Source organism: Pipistrellus hanaki (genome assembly GCF_964339955.1).
Source record: "Pipistrellus hanaki genome assembly, chromosome: 14".
NCBI lineage: Eukaryota > Metazoa > Chordata > Mammalia > Chiroptera > Vespertilionidae > Pipistrellus > Pipistrellus hanaki.
The window spans coordinates 3,792,073-3,808,689 of record NC_140516.1 but is presented as its reverse complement, the minus strand read 5'-3'; the positions used below and the strand labels follow the sequence as shown (position 1 = coordinate 3,808,689).

The following is a 16,617-nucleotide window of genomic DNA, read 5'->3' as shown; positions in this document are numbered from 1 at the left end:
ATTCTGTCCATTGCTTTTCCCTCTCTTGATTGTCCTTTGATGCACGTGTTCCATTTTCATTAGTGCTAGTTTTAAAGGCACCAAGGACCTGTCTTCCCACTCCTGTGTCCCCAATAGAGAACCTGGCTCGTGTGCATGAAATGAAGGGATGAGTGAGGGTAGGTGTCTGAGACTGGAGCTCTAACTCTTCACTACCCCGTGTGAAGTCCGTGGGCCAGCAGCCTGGGAGTCCCCCGCATGGTGTAAGTCCCATCCTGGATCTATTGAACTCACATCTGCACCAGCACGCCAAACGACCCCAGATAAATGCGAGGACCATCAAAGAGCAGACACATCGCGGCAGCTGCCTCCAGACAGGACCCGCTGACCTTGTCAGAAGGGAGGTGAGCCCCAGGGAGCCGTGGGCTTTTCTTATTTAAGCCGCAAAGAAATGTAAACCTGAGGATCTGCTCCCAAAGGGCACCGTGGCTCCGTCATCCTGAGACCCTTCCTGGAGAGCGTGTCCCCTCTTCAGCGGGGCAGCCGCCCAGTGGTCAGGGCCTTTCACAGGTGGAATCTGACCTGCTTGTCTGTCGGGTGTAAAGTCTGTGGCAAACCCACCGCACAGCCAGGGCACGCAGCGGGCGGAACAGAAGCGCGCACTGCATGACCCTGGAGAGGAAACCTGCCTGGGAACCAGCCCCCCGCCGGTCAGCGCTGGCCCGGGTCAGGAAGGAGCCCCTTCGCCGTCGGTCCTCACGGCGGAGAGCACACGGCCAGGACAGGGCGGCTCTGAGCGGGAGCGGAGAGGACTTTGAGGCACTCGGCACCATGAGAGCTGGGGAGGGTTGCAGTAATAACCCAAATCCCAGCAACACGTTCCGGAGGACGCGCCTCAGGTTCTGAGGGATGTTTATAATAAGCCCGGGAATCCCTCTTGTCGTTCATTTGCTCGATAGAACTGCTTTCAGTTAGATGCGCATGAAAAGGATATATTAACCTGCATAAAATATGTTCATAATCTCGCTTTAAAATTAAAAAGGAAGAAACCCACAACCACACGTACAGTGTATTACCCGAGTAAGAGCTCCGCCGCGCCGCGCTGCTGCCGTTTCGGAGACGGCGTTCCCGCTCCCTCGGGCCTGCACCCGCGGTGTCCAGGGCCGGAGCGCGTGGACCGCAGGGAGGACCCGGGGGAACGAAGTCATTGGTCCCCGGGCTTCTTGCAATCGGAGAGAGTGGGGGCCCTTCCATGTGTGGAATGCGACGTCAGGGAGAAGGGACCAGGCCTCCCGGAGCAGAAGTGGGAGCATCTATGAAGGGCTGTTGGCACTGACCTAGGCTGGCATTTCCTGGCAGCACGAGGCTGCTGTGAGCCCCCCGCCCTACCAGCCCTGCCCCGACCCCGTCCACAGACAGCCACCAGGTGGGGCTCCTCAGCCACTCGGAGGCTGGTGGAGGCTGCTTTTATTAACGACTGGCCACCATGCTGTGACTCCAGGCAGCCCTTCAGACTGATGCCTCAGTAGTCCTGAGGACTCCAGAGAACACAGGGCCCTCCCCCAAAAGTGCTGTGAGGAACCGCCCGCTGGGTGGTTTGTGCTGGGGGGGAGGGACAGGTGACTCTGGGCTGACCGCCTTGGCCGTGTCCCCGTCCTACACCACTGACTCACGTGGCCACTGCAGCCCACCGCCCGTCCAGGCGGTTACTGAGTGCCCTGAAGGCAGTGTGCACGGTGCCGTGGGGACGGGAGCATGGCCCTCGCAGCACCCGGTGAAGGCAAACAGGTGGCAGAGAGGTGCACCAGGCCCAAGGTCCAGCGGACCTCGCCCATGAACGTACCCGCCTCTCAGACCTCCCCCCACCTGGCTGCTCAGGCCTGCCCCCTGGCCGCTCAGGCCTGCCCCCCGGCCGCTCAGGCCTGCCCCCCGGCCGCTCAGACATCCCCCCTGGCCGCTCAGGCCTGCCCCCCGGCCGCTCAGACATCCCCCCTGGCCGCTCAGGCTTCCCCACCTGGCCGGGAGGCCTCCCTGGGGCCAGGGCGCCGGCCTGGGACGGCCAAGTGTCTGCAGGCAGCGTCCCTGCAGAGTGCTAGCGTGCTTCCCTCTCCGCTCAGCGGATCTGCTGCCTTAATTGGGCACCTCATTGCCGCAGGCATTGCCCTACTGGGAAATTGTTTCTTAACTTTTCCACTCTATTTTATTTCTGTAATCTCATGGAACAATATCATTTGTGCTCACATTTGATATTTAAAAAAAAAACTTATTTCATTTAAAACCTCAGTTTTGAATGCAGAGCACTTCAGAGTGGATATTAAAAGACTTTTTCAATCTTAGATTGAGAATGCTAGAAATGAAGAGCCATTTCAGAAAAAAAGGAAAACATTATCATTGTATGTGTTAAATCCAGCGAGGAACTTATATCAAGAAGGAAATCTGTGAAATTCTGAATTCATGACAAAGTAGCATTACCTTTAAGAGGATTTTGTTTCTCTGGCTGATTCAATTCTAATTTATTATCATAACTTTCTGAAGCTGAATTTATGAACGCAACGTGGGATGCCCAAGGCAGCAGCCTAGTGAATTTCTGATTAGAGCGTGCATAGAGATACGAATACAAACATGAATTCACTCGTATGCACCCATTGCCCACATTACATATGAACTCGATGAATGAGCTCACATACCTACTGCTGTTTATATCTCTTCTTAATGCTTGGTTTATGCCCTGTACTTTGTGTCCATGACATAATGCAAGTGGTGGTGATGGTGATGATGCTGATGAAGGTGGTGGTGAAGATAGGTGGTGATTGCAGTGGTGGTGGTGATGGTGGTGATGGTGGTGGTGATGGTGATGAAGATGATGATGGTGGTGATGACGATGATGGTGGTGGTGATGGTAGTGATGCTGATGAAGGTGGTGATGGTAGTGATGGTGATGAAGGTGATGTGGTGATTGCAGTGGTGGTGATGATAGTGATGAAGGTGATGGTGGTGGTGATGGTGATGAAGATGATGATGGTGATAGTGATTGCAGTGGTGGTGAGATGATAGTAATGAAGGTGGTGATGGTGGTAGTGATGATAATGAAGGTGGTGATGGTGATGGTGGTGGTGATGGTGATGGTGATGATGATGGTGATGAAGGTGGTAATAGTGACAGATGGTGATTGCAGTGGTGGTGATGGTGATGATAGTGATGAAGGTGGTGATGGTGATGATGCTGGTGGTAATGATAGATGGGAATTGTAGTGGTGGTGGTGATGGTGATGATGGTGGTGATGGTGGTGATGATGCTGATGACGATGATGGTGGTGATAGTGATGAAGATGATGATGATGGTGGTGATGATGCTGATGACGATGATGATGGTGGTGATGGTAGTGGTGATGATGAAGATGATATGGTGATTGCAGTGGTGGTGATGATAGTGATGAAGGTGATGGTGGTGGTAATGGTGATAAAGATGATGATGGTGATAGTGATTGTAGTGGTGGTGAGATGATGGTGATGAAGGTGGTGATGGTGGTAGTGATGGTAATGAAGGTGGTGATGATGATGGTGGTGGTGGTGATGGTGATGGTGGTGATGATGGTGATGAAGGTGGTGATGGTGATGATGCTGATGAAGGTGGTGGTAATGATAGATGGGAATTGCAGTGGTGGTGGTGATGGTGATGAAGATGATGATGATGATAGATGGTGATTGCAGTGGTGGTGATGATGGTGGTGATGATGCTGATGAAGGTAGTGATGGTGATGATGCTACCTCCCAAAGCAGGCACGACCCCAGTGCTGACATCGGTGCATCTCTGCATTGTTATTATCTCCGTCTCATAAATGAAGTGGGAGGCACAGGGAGGTAAGAGCACAGCACAAGCTGCTGCAACAGGAAGTGCCAGAGTTGGTCTGGCCAGACACCTGGCTTTAGGTCCCTGTTCTCCCCCACTGGGCTCTGGGCTCTGCTGTGTCTCAGCAGAAATGCTCAGGAAACCCTCCAAGAATGTCAAACTGTGGCCGGCGGGCAGCATTCCTTGTTTAAATGTCTGTTTCCTATGTGCCAGGTGGCACTGAGCATGTCTCCCTAAGAGCTCAGTGATGTCAGCGGCGTGCTCCAGCCCACTCCTATCCAGGAGGGGCAAGTCTATCGGCATCTTGAAAGCAGCCCTTGTGGGGGGATTTCCACGTGGAATCACCAAACGTGGAAAGTTAGAGCCATTTTTCTCGGAGAGCAGGTTCCTCAGCAGTTCCCAGCACCGCCAGCTGCAGCAGTGAGCAGCGGCCCAGCCCCTGCCCGCGGTGGCTGCCCCTCTGCAGCACCGGCGCGGCCACGTCCCCACTGTTGGCCAAGGCGTGTTCTTTCTGTGCCTCCGTTGCCACGTGTGTCCAGTGAGATGCAGGAGTACCTTCTGCGTAGAGTTGTCCGTGGGCTAAGTAGATATTAGGGGCTACAGTTACATCTGGTGGGAGAAGGCAGGAGGTATCCCAGGGGACAGGATGCTGTAATGCTGAGGTGATACGTGCTCTGCGGGGCAATGGAGGGGAGCAAGGGAGCCACAGAGGGTGGTGTTTGTGGGGAGGGGTCTCCTTGGTGCAGAGGCCTGGCTGGTTATTCACAGCAGCAAAGCCACTCTGCTGCGTGGGAAGAACATTCCAGGCAGAGAGCACGGCCTGGCCAACACCCAGCGGTGCCGTCCTGGTGTGTCCAAGACACAGGCGACCTACGGCTGCAGCTCTGTGTGGGGGCGAGGCCAGAGTGCCACGCAGGATCGCGGCAGGCTGGGGCCTGACCGGGACTCGGGGGTTCATTCTTGGTGCCATGAGAAACCGCTGGAGGGTTTGCGCAGAGCCGTGAGCAGCACGGCGTGGTCTGTCTGTTAAGAAGGATTACCTCTCCTGCTATTAAAAAATACCAAGGGACCTTTCGGCACCGGCCCGAGGCCAGCGGCCTCCATCAGTCTGTTACGTGACATTTTCCAAACGATCTCTGAGTGTCTTCTTCTCTCTGCCTCTAAACATTGCAAAGAGACCAACTATTAAAGCGACATTTACTTTATAATAATTATCATAGGAATAATAATTTCATACTTAGGTAACATTACCATTTACTTATTAGGTCATTTTCTAATTATATTACATTTATCAATGCATTTAATCCTCAAAATAACCCTGTGAGATAGGCATACTTTGAATCTGACCTTACAGGTGTGGAAGTGGAGGCACAGAAAGGCTCAGTGACTGGCCCAAGGTCACACAGCTCATACGTGAAAGTCCTGTGTCCGAGAGCCATGCTCTCTGGTGACCTGGACGGCCTGGCACAGTCCGATGATCGGAGAGCGTCACGCCACAGGCGACTGGAGGACCGAGAGTGTTCCAGGCCGGAGTGGCAGTGCAGCCGGCACAGAGCCGATGCCCAGACACGCACATTCTCTGCGCACAGGCGTTCTCAGCAGCACTGCCAGGAAGGCGCTGGGAAGGCAGCTGGGAAGCATTCATCTCTGCTCCCGGGGGGAGAGGAAATGAGAGCTCGACTGTTCGATCCGAAGCGGGCCCTGTGCCATCAGCAGGTCTCATGTATCGGGACCTCCCGAGAGCATTAGCTATAATGACATTTTCGCTTCCCAAACACGCGTGGCTTAGCTCTAGGGACATTCATCTCTCCAACGACTTGCAGAGCCTCGGCCTTTCTGTGCCTGGTCACTCGGTCACCTCTGAGCCCTAAGCCAGGGGCACGTGACCGTCTGTCCTGCCAATTCCTTAGCAAAGGGAACACCCTTTGCTAAGCAGCCTTTGACTGCTACAGACTCAAGAGCGTGATGTGAACTTGATCTGCTCAAGATTTCTGAGTGACTTTGTCCAGCCTCAGGTGCCAACAAGCCTAGATAGGAATTTCAAATCTTCATCTCCATCTGGGACCTCTCCGAGCGTCAGATCCTTCCTTCCAGTCTATGCAATCCCAGAGAACACTGTTACTTCCTGGCTGTCAGTCGCTGGGTAACCCTGTGAAGGCTGGATGTGGGGCGGGAGTCTGCAGACAGAACCCCGGGTATGGATTCGGATGCAGATTTCTGAAGCAGCAGAGGAAGTTGCATTTGGTTCTCTGAGGCACCTGTGTCTCCACGTGCAGTGACCAAGGTCCTGGCCCCTGGCTCAGCGTGTTAAGGGAAGCCTGGGCCGCAGCCACCAGGTGCTGGACATGGGGCAGCAGTCCTAGCCCTCGGCTCTGAGGGCGCAGCTGGGATCAGTTTACGTTGCTGGAGCCGGAGGTCCACTCGGGGCACGGAGCTCCCCTCGAGGAGACGCATGCGTGGACCTGGGTGTGGCTCCATGGTCACTCACAGAACGTCTCCGTTATGCCATCAACCTGTCTCTGCTTCGCGCTTCCACCTGACCAGCGGTCACCTCTAATCAGGAGTCGGTGGGCACCTCACCCCCAGCCTTCCACTCGGAGCTGCACCCCGACCAGCTGCACTGCCCGGAGGTATCTGTTCCTTCCTCGGAGGCGAAGAACCTGGCGGGAAGCTGGGGTCACCTGCAGGCATTTCCGTGAGTGTCTCTCCTGCTCCCCACTGTCCGCTCCATCAGCGCCTCCTGTGTCTGCCCTCAGAGGGTCTTCAGGGCTGCACTCCTAGGCCCTCGGCCCCGACCCCACCCCAGGCCCCCGCCTCTGCGGGGCGGGTCAGCTGCCTTCCTCCGCAGCCGGTGAGCTGACGCTTAGCCACCCACAGAGCAGTGGAGGCCCGTCTGGAACCCACTCTCCACGGTGAGGGTTTGTGCCCTTAAAGCTTTCCTGTTGTCTTTGGAAGGTCGCCTTTTCCCCCTGGAATCTTGGGGATTGTGTCTGCCTGGCTGGCTCGCCTGGGTCCAGGCATTCACCACAGAGTCCTGGTCACGTGTAAGAATCCAGACACCAGCCAGTGATGCTGCATGACCTTGAGCAGGTCACCTGCCTGTATCTTATTTCATTTTACTTTTATTGATTTTAGAGAGGGGAAAAAGCAGAAGGGGGAAGAGAGAGAGAGAGAGAGAGAGAGAGAGAGAGAGACAGAGAGAGAGAGACAGAGAACATTAGTGGTTGCCTCCTACATGTGGCCTGACCGGGAAACGAACCCACAACCTTTTAGTACACAGGATGATGCTCAAACCAACTGAACCACGCTGGCAGGACAGTTACCTGCCCTTTCCAGCCTGTTTGCTCATCTTTGAAGTGGGCATGACCATTGGGCCACCCCACAAGGCTGGAGTGAGGGCCAAATGAGACGGTGAAGGTTAGTTAACATTTGCTGAGTTCTGATTCTCAACCACCACTCTGTCACTTCCCAAGCCCCTTTTGGATCGTGTCCTTTATGTCATTGTTTAACATCTCTGCCTGGGGAAGATGTGTCTTTTGTTCATTCTGATTTTCTTTCACTTAACTTGCATCTCAAGGAACTCAACTTCTCTTCATAATATGTTAAAGCATAAATAAATACGCCAGTCGGCAGGCTTGTGGAACTCAAAATTAAGTCACATTCATATCCAAGACACACTGATTCCAACAGGACCGCCAGGGACCACAGCAACCTCTCCCCTCCTGAGTGGACCCATCGAGGGCCCTTCATCAAACGGAGCTTCACTGAGCGCACAGCCCCTCAGTGGCCAGACTCTCCGCGTCCTCGCATGATGAGGAAAGTTGTTTTACCAGGTACTACTCTGCTGAATAAAAAATGAGCACTTATCTCCGAGGGGGAAGAGGAAGTCTGCCCGGGCACTATGTAATTCTCTCTTGGGTAAATGGATTCCTGATAGTCAGCTCCAGGAGCACTGCAATCACATTTTAACTCGAGGTGCCGTCAGCATAAGCGTCCATGTCCTGGGTATCGATCGGAGCTGGGATAATGGTGTTACCACTGAGCTTCTGACATCGGAGCACTAGCAGGGGCTGCAATTGCATTTTTCTTCTATTCCTGCATCTTAATTCCACCTGCGCGTTCAGCTGTGGTCCCTACGACAAAGGGTGGTTTTGCTGGAGTCTGCACAGAATTTGAAATCTCTCTCTCCGGTAGGAATGTTCATCTTTGGCTTGAATCCTGGAAACACATCCACAAAATGAAACACTCAAAACTACCAGTGAGGGGCTCGAAGACAGCCTCTGCGGAAGTGCACCGCTCCGGAGTCTTTGGATCTACCTCCTACTTTTAGGCCCATGAGTCAGTTCTCCTGTAGACACCCTCCCCATTCCCTGGAACTGGGGGAAGGGCTCACATTAGAGGCGGAGGCCCAGCTTGCGGGCTGCCATCTGCTGCTGCCTCCCTCAGCACCGCGGGGCAGGTGGACGGGGATGGGAGACATGCCTTCCAGACCCGGGCACTTGTGAGGAGGCCAGAGGCCTTCGCCGCGGTAGGAAGGACTCTGTGACCATGCTCCTGGTCCTCCTGAGGCGATGCTGTGTTGGGTAGGGACCGAATGTGACTCAGTGTCGGTGAGCAGGGGGTTCCTGTCTGGGTCAGCGAGGTCCTCAAGGAAACACCGCTGGCACCTACTAGAATCCCGAAGAAGAAATCCTGATGCACCAAATGTGCGCGAGTAGGAGAGCGAATGGCACTCTGAGACCTGCTGGCAGGAGGGGAGGAAGGCGGTTCCTGGACAAGCACTTTGGTGGTCTCTTGTAGTTAAACATACCGTTCACCTCACCCAACAAACTCACTCACGGTGTTTATTCCGAGCAGTGAAAACGCCACATATTAAAAAACCTACATGTGAAGATTCATAGCAACTCTGTTCATAACTGCCCCAAACCTGAAACAACCCAAATGTCCTCAGCATGCGAGTGGATGAGCACATGCAATGTGCTCAAAAGGAAGAGATAGTTCATATAGGCGACACTTGGGATGATAATGAGGGGGGAAAGCCAATCTCAAAAGGCTACACACAGTATGAGTCCTTTCCTGTGATGTTCTCTAAGAGACAAGACTGACCGCAGTGACAGCAAACCGACGGGGGCTCCGGGGCAGAGTTGGAGAGAAGACGTGGCCACAGGGGTAGCGTGAGGGGGGACGGAGCTGCTGTGTGACTGCATGGAGGTGGCACTCATCTGTACGCGTGTTACAGTGTAGATATGTCCACCTGGAAAACATGTTTACCGCATGTCACTTCAGGAAATTAAATTGAAAACTTGTTAAAAGTCCTCTTGGTGCCACGGGAAGATGTAGCAAGAGGCACGTCGAGGAGAAGTGCAGTCGTAGGGCTGGGTGTCCAGTGGCAAGCCCAGCTGTGGGGCACTGCAAGGGTGGGGCTGTGGCGGGGGTTCTGCCTGCGAGGGCCCCCGCCTCTCTGCTCTGGGCTTGTTTCCCAGTGAACACGGGTGAGTGCACCAGCCCCTCCTCTGGGTCCACACAAGATGCTGAGTGCTGTAGACACCACCCTGAGCAGGAGCCCTCTCCTCTCCGGGAGGGAGGCGGTCCTGCTCCTGCCCTCTCTGACGCCTCAGTGTGCTCAGGCCCCACAGCCAAGTATCGCAGACGGGGCAGCGGAGCAGCCGGGCGTCACTCCTCACAGGCCTGGGGGCCAGGCGTCTGAGCCCGGGCGTTAGAGGTTGTCTTCTGATCCTTCGCCGTGGCCTGTGGGTGGCTTTCCTCTCCTTGTGTCATCACGTGACCTTCCTGATGTGTGTGTCTGTGTCCTAATGTCCTTTTCTTACACAGCGTCAGTCACGTTAGACTAGGGCCCACTCCAATGACCATGTTTTACCTAATTACCTGTCTCCAGATGAAGTCATATTCTGAGGTGCCGGGGGTTAGGTTTCCTCTATGAATTTTGCAGGAACACAATTGAGCCCATAGAATTGCCTTCTTATCTGTCAAAACATTTCCAGGGATATTTTAGGTAGTTCTTTGTAACATAAATAATTGAGAACAAAGACAGATGGATATTATTATAACCGATTCTCCAGTAAGAAGGTGATGACGCCCAACGCATTTATTCATTCAACATCTTCTCCGAGGTCAGCGTTGCATACATCATCTCATTTAAGTCCTCTTTTACATCCACAAGGAGGATCCCTGAAGGCCTGAGATTGAACTGGGCCAAGGTCACCCCACTGACGTTTGCATGGAGGTCCAGGTTCCTCTCGTACCTGCACGCTGTGGTCAGCCGCAGGGTGACGGCTCAGGGCCTCTCCGCTCACCTGGTGGTGGCCACTCCCCCTGACCTGAGAGTTCCGAGACCTTTCTTTTCCCTTCCTCCTCGGATGCATCGCCACGCGTCTCTATCGGAACCGCTTCCCCCTTGCTCACAGAATCCCCTGCAGAGGAATCCCTCTTGCTCACAGAATCCCCTGCAGACAAAGGAGCAGGTTCTACCTGGCCCGGAGAGAACGTGTGAAAAGTGAGGTTAAAGATACAGTACACAGTGGGGCTCAGAGCATACAAGATGCCAGGCAGGTGAACACAAATGGAAGGACAGAAAGGGAAGCTGCCCAGGAGCCTCTGGCTGATATAAAGGAAACAAGTAAAGCCAAAGAGTCCTGGGAAAGAGGAAACGACCTGCTGCTCACAGGTTCAGAAAGTTCCAGGCTTTTTCTAAAGAACCCCCCTGGGGGTCCAGCAGTTGGTCCACATCTGCTGCCTGCCCCTCCCCGCACCTGCCGGCCAGTAAAGATGGCAACATTGGGCTCAAGAGTCAGGCTCAGGCCTGAGGCCTGGAAACCCTGCTTCCAGTACTTTCCTTGGCGTCTCAGCAGGACCTAGAGCAATGATCGGCAAACTCATTAGTCAACAGAGCCAAATATCGACAGTACAATGATTGAAATTTCTTTTGGGAGCCAAGTTTTTAAAACTTAAACTTCTTCTAAGGCTACTTCTTCAAAATAGACTCGCCTAGACCGTGGTATTTTGTGGAAGAGCCACACTCAAGAGGCCAAAGAGCCGCATGTGACTCGCAAGCCGCAATTTGCCGACCACGGACCTAGAGCATTTGCAAATAGCCAGTTGAAGAGCATTTCCATTTGCAGCTTGCGTGCCAATGGCCCATGCACTGCACTTCCTGCAATGCCAAGCGGAAGGGGGTCCAAGGGAGTTGTTCTGAGGGCCAGCAGATGCCAGGGAACTTCTTGATCCATCTGCTGAAACCCCTTGCCTCAGGCAGGAGGAGTGACGCTTTAGCCTAAGCTCAGGGCCCGCTCGTGTTGCCAAGGTTACAGTCGTCACCTGCCATACCAGCAGGGCTCCGCGGCAGGTCCTCCCCTGGTCCGCCCGTGCAGCTACTTACCTTACGTCTGCACCTGCTCCTGGGTGTACTGCCTTCCCTGGAGTCTTCCTCGTCGTACTGTCGGGGAGGCTTTTCTCTGAGCTACTTCTCAATGCACCTGACCCTCCCTCCCCGAACCTGGGTGCACAAGAGGGCAGTATGGTGACCACTGTGCGGAGTCTCCACTGGCCCCCTGGCCTGGCCTTTGGGAGTTCATTTCCAGTGAAGCACGCTGGGAAAGGTAATTAGCACGTGGTTGGTTGTGCCAGCCAAGGGAGCATGCCAGAAACAAGAGGCTCTTTAAGGGTGCCAGGGACTGACATCATGCATCTTCTGTTGGAAACTGTATATACACTTCACAATTTGGAGCCTCCTGCGTGCTGCCTCATATCTTCAATCAAATTATTATACCTAGAAATATGCATAAGGGAAATGATTCGACACGCTCTATAGGGGCGGGGGTTGGCACTTGTGGCGGTAATTGAAGTACCTTCCCACTTATGAAAGTACTAATTTTATTTGTTTTTATTGCTTTTCTAGATGCAATTATTTATTTAGTGTGCTTTGGCTTTATTAGATTATGTTTACTATAGGAACATCATGAAAATGTATGAATACAACACACCAGCCACGCCAGCCTGGCGACCTGCGTGGAGAGAGCTAGTGTTATTTTTCATATCCAAACGTAATGGGATAACTTAAGAATAAACAGATAATCTACACTGGAAAACAATGCGATTTCACGGTAATGTAATAAAACACCTGGACAATATGATTTCATAAATCTTGGCTCTAAAATTTACATGAGTTGGGTTTTGAGTGCTGATCTGAGGACACATGGCATTTCTAAATGGAACCGTAATGGGAAATGTAATTAAACCGACGGCAGGACGGGACGGGCTTTTTGTTGGCTGGTGAGAGATGACGACTGAGAAGCAGGGTAGGGTTTGGGTGTCAGAAGACAAACGGGGGCTCTCATCCCTGTAAATGTCCTGAACGAGGAAATGTCAGCGTGGCCAGTCTGTGGAGGTGGCTCAGCAGTCGGCCCCGCAAGTTCTGCCCTGCTCTCTGTCTCCCGCTCCCTGTCCCTATTATGATGTTTCACTCAGAAGAAAGGGGGCTTTCTGCTTTGGGCGTGCTTTTAAGAAGCTTCAAAGATGGTTCATTTGCCCAGAATTTTTGTGAGGTAACCAAGACATAGCACAAAGGAGCAGAAATCAAACCAAAACAACAGCACAACCAAAGCCAGAAAACAAAAAGCAGCCCTGTGGCTGCTTATGGGAAATCATGTGTCTTTCAGGACTGTAAATTAGCCAATTTTTCTAATTATGAATTAGAATTAATTAGCACATTGTTTAAATACATGCGCCTACCACAAAATTCAGGAAGAAGAAACAAAGTATGCGATGGAGGTGGAGGGAGCCTCCCTGGCCCGGGGTGTGTGTGTGTGTGTGTGTGTATGTGTGTGTGGAAGGGGGGGCGCGATGGGCACCAGGTTCTGGTGTTTCCAGCAGGTTCTGAGGGTTTTCTGAGCATATACATGTATGCAGGTCTGTTTCCTCACACACATTCACACAAGGACAGTAAAGCACACGGTACTCATATATATATAGTGCTGTCATTGCTTGGCGAGGCTGTGGCATGGCTCCATGTAGAATGTCTCTGTGGATGCTCACTGAACTGTCTCAGGTTTTGCTGCGCCAGTACACACCCTCAGCAGCAATGTGCAAGAGGGTCTGCTTCCCTTTATTTCTTGTGGCAGTCTTTCTTTAAAATGGATTCAAGTACAATAACATACAATGCTATATCAGTTTCAGGTGTACATGGTTTGACGTTTGTAGTCCTCATGATGTGATCACCGTGCAAAGTCTAGTGCCCATCTGTCCAGCACGGAGTTATTGCGATATGTTCCCTGTGCTGTGGGTTACATCCCGTCACTTGCTTATTTTATAACTAGAGGTTGTGCTTCTTAATTCCCTTCAGCTTTTTCACCATCTCCCTCCTTCCCTCAGGCAGCCATCAGCTTCTTCTCCTGAAAGACGCTGAGGTGAAAGTGTGATAGGAAGTCCCAGTTCTCTTGTTAGGGGGAAAGCTGCTTCACTTCGCTGTCAGTCATGTGTGTCTCTGCTCCTGTGAGCCCGTTATTTTTTCTTTGTTGGATTGCAAAGTCCTTTGATATGAGTTACACATATTTTCCTCCTTTTTTTAATGGCCTTTGACTTTATTTAGAGACTATTTTGCCATATATAGCATGAAAATGTCCTTATCTTTTCTCTATTGCTTCCAATTTTTGTATCATACTTTAAAAAAAAACACTTCATATGCTGAAATCATTTTTAATTTGTTCATACATTCTTCTAGCACTTTTATGAGTTTATTTTCCGCATTAAATGTTAAATTCATCTGGAACTTCTCTGGTATAAAGACTGGTACAGGGATATAATACATTTTCAAATGGCTACCCAAGTATACTGCCACCATTTATTGAAAAATAATATTTGGGTAATTTCTGGATTTTCTTGTCAGTCCCATTTGTCTATTCACTTGCCAGCACCACAGTATTTTAATGATTGCAGTTTATACTTCTAAAATTATTGGAATTGGATCACCACGTATTTATTTCAATGATATTCCTTAAACATGGTAAATATATACATATTTATGTCTATTTTATTCAAAAATTTTGAAAGGGTTTTTAAAATTTATTAGATGAATTTCCAGTATCTATAAAGATAACAAAATGGTTTTTCATCTATTACTATTATGAATTATAGTAATAGATTTCTCTTTGCATTACAGAAAGAAAATCAACATGATTATCCAACTTTTAATATACTTCTTCATTTTCACTGAGTAAATTTGATTTAAAATTTATATTAATAAATGAAATTGTTCTAAAATATGCAAATTTTTATTTTTTTATGTACTGGATAATTTTAATTATATTGGAATTATCTGTTCCCTAAAGAAAGTTTTTTCTTAGAAATCCTCATATAGAACTGCCTGTTTGTGAGAGAGAGCTTTTGACAATATGTTTTCTTTCTCCTTTCTCCTCCTTTATTCTCTCTTCCTTTTATCACTTTCTTTTATTTTGTTTATGATAGTTAGTACATTCATATATTTTTTGGACTTAATGCTTCTAATTTATATTTTCCAGGACATTACCCATTTTATCTCATATTTCCAATTTTTTGCAATAAGTTGAGCAAAGTAGTTTTTTAATTTCAAAATTTTTCTTCATTTACATTATGTTTCCTTTCTTATTTCATATTTTATTTGTTTTTTTCCTTTTATATATTTTCAGTTTATTTTTATTTATTTTAAATATATTTTTATTGATTTCAGAGAGGAGGGAAAGGGAGAGAAGAGAGATAGAAATACCAGTGATGAGAGAGAATCATCGATCAGCTGCCACTGCACGCCCCCACTGGGGATCGAGCCCATAACCTGGTATGTGCCCTAGACCGGAATCAATCCTGGGACTCTTCAGTCCGCAGGCCAGTGCTCTATCCACTGAGCCAAAACCAGCTAGGGCTATTTTCAGTTTATTTATTTTATTGTTTTCAAAGCACAAGTTTTTTGATGTTTCTACTACCTCGACTGTCTTTTTGTTTTCTGATTCACACTGCCTGGTTTTAATGTTACTGGTTCTTTGTTTTTATTTAAATTATTTTGTTCTTTTTCTAACTTCTTCAGTTGGATGCTTCATTTAATTCATATTGTTTAATATAAATACTTAAGACTGATTTTTCTCTGAGTACTGTGTTTTTTAGGTTCTGGCAAGTATTATTTTATTTATCATTATTTTAAGATATCCTGAAATTTTAGTTTTATATGGGTTAAGTCATTTCAGAGAATTTCTAGATAGTAGCATTCTAGTTTTGCTATTAATTTCTAAGATTTTTGTTCCTGTCTTTTTTCCTTTGGATCAGAGACTGCTAGTGATATCATTTTTACTTTTCAGAATTAAAGTTTATTTTGGCCTCCTGGTTAATTAGTTTTTGCCAGTGTTCTGTGTTGACTTGAAATTAAATCATCGTGTCTCTTTGCAGGGCGCAGTGGTCTGTGCATGAGAATGAGATGTGTGTACTTTGCTCAGGTTTTATATGTCCTTGTACATGTTTGTGCACTTGCTCCCTTTGTGTGCCACGAGAGCGCACCTGTGAGGGAGCGTGGCGGAGCCGGGCTGTCACACAAGGCCATGTTGTGTTGTCTTTCAGCCGCGGATCGCCGAGGAGAACCTGACCTATGCCGAGCTGGAGCTGACCAAGCCCCCGCGGGCGGCCAAGGGTGCTCCCACCAGCACTGTCTACGCCCAGATCCTCTTCCAGGAGAACTCGCTGTAGCTCCTCCTCCCGTGGCCCTGTGTCAGCCTGCCACCGTTATTTATGAACCTGGGAAGCCAAGTCCTCGTTTTGTATCTTCACGTGTGCCTTCTGTGAGGTGGGGTCCCTGTCTTAGGGCGTCCCGGGTGCCTGTAGCGGTGCCGGGCTCCTCAGCTCCAGAGCGGGGCCATGGGCTGGGACAAGTCTTCTGGACAGTGTTCTCTGGGTATCCAAGGAGATGCTCTGCTGAGCCAAGCCCCTTCCCGGTCTCAGCTTTTTCCTCTGGATTTTAATTCTTTTAAATCTGAATATTAATCTTGTATTCTTCCTGTGTCTGTGATACTAGAGGAAATGCCACTGTAGGCCAAGGCTGAGCGGTACATATGGACGGATGGGTGTTCAGACCAGAGAGCGTTGCCAGGGCCCGAGAGCAGAGCAGAGCAGAGCAGAAGGCTCATTGCCAGACACTCCACACAGCGCCTGTTGTAAACTGATGCCCCGGCCTGTGATTTAAGGGGAGACAGGCACGTGGGGGGAAGTCTGAGGTCTAACGGACAAGGCGCTGCCTCCGAGGCCCCCCACAGACAAGCAGAGCTCTGCTAGGACCCCGGCCTGCGGCAGCGTGTACCAGCCTCGAACAGACACGGGCTTCCTCCACGAAGGAGGCTTATCTTTCATGGAGGCGCAGGGGCTGCATCACCACACTGAGGAGGCGGCCTCCGGGACGGCCTGGGCTACCACTCTGACGACGGCTGCATCCTGGAGAGCAGCGCTGCCCGCCCAGGGTGGAGCTTCACGTGTCTAGGGAGGAGGGCGTGTGGTGGACAGAGCTCACACGTCCAGGAAGAGTGGGAGCGCTCGCCACAGGGAAGGCGGTCCTACACCGGGCACAGGTCCTCAACTGTGCGTGCACTTCCTGTGGGTTTGGGCGGGGGTCCTGCAGGGTCCTTGGGTTTGGGTGGAGGTCTGCCAGGGTCCTGCGGGTTTGGGTGGGGGTTGGCAGGGTCCTGTGGGTTTGGGTGGAGTTATGGCAGGGTCCTGTGGGTTTGGGTGGGGGTCTGGCAGGGTCCTGTGGGTTTTGGTGGGGGT

General features: G+C 50.6%; 1 protein-coding gene across 1 annotated transcript in view; it reads left to right on the top strand.

Moving 5' to 3' along the window:
- Positions 1-15,855, top strand: part of VSTM4 (V-set and transmembrane domain containing 4) — an 86,022-nt gene extending 70,167 nt beyond the window's left edge. The window contains exon 8 of the mRNA XM_084904715.1: positions 15,424-15,855. Coding sequence (XP_084760841.1) covers positions 15,424-15,549 — 126 coding nt within the window. The 3' untranslated portion in view covers positions 15,550-15,855. The remainder of the gene's footprint in view (positions 1-15,423) is intronic.
- Positions 15,856-16,617: the final 762 nt, after the last annotated feature.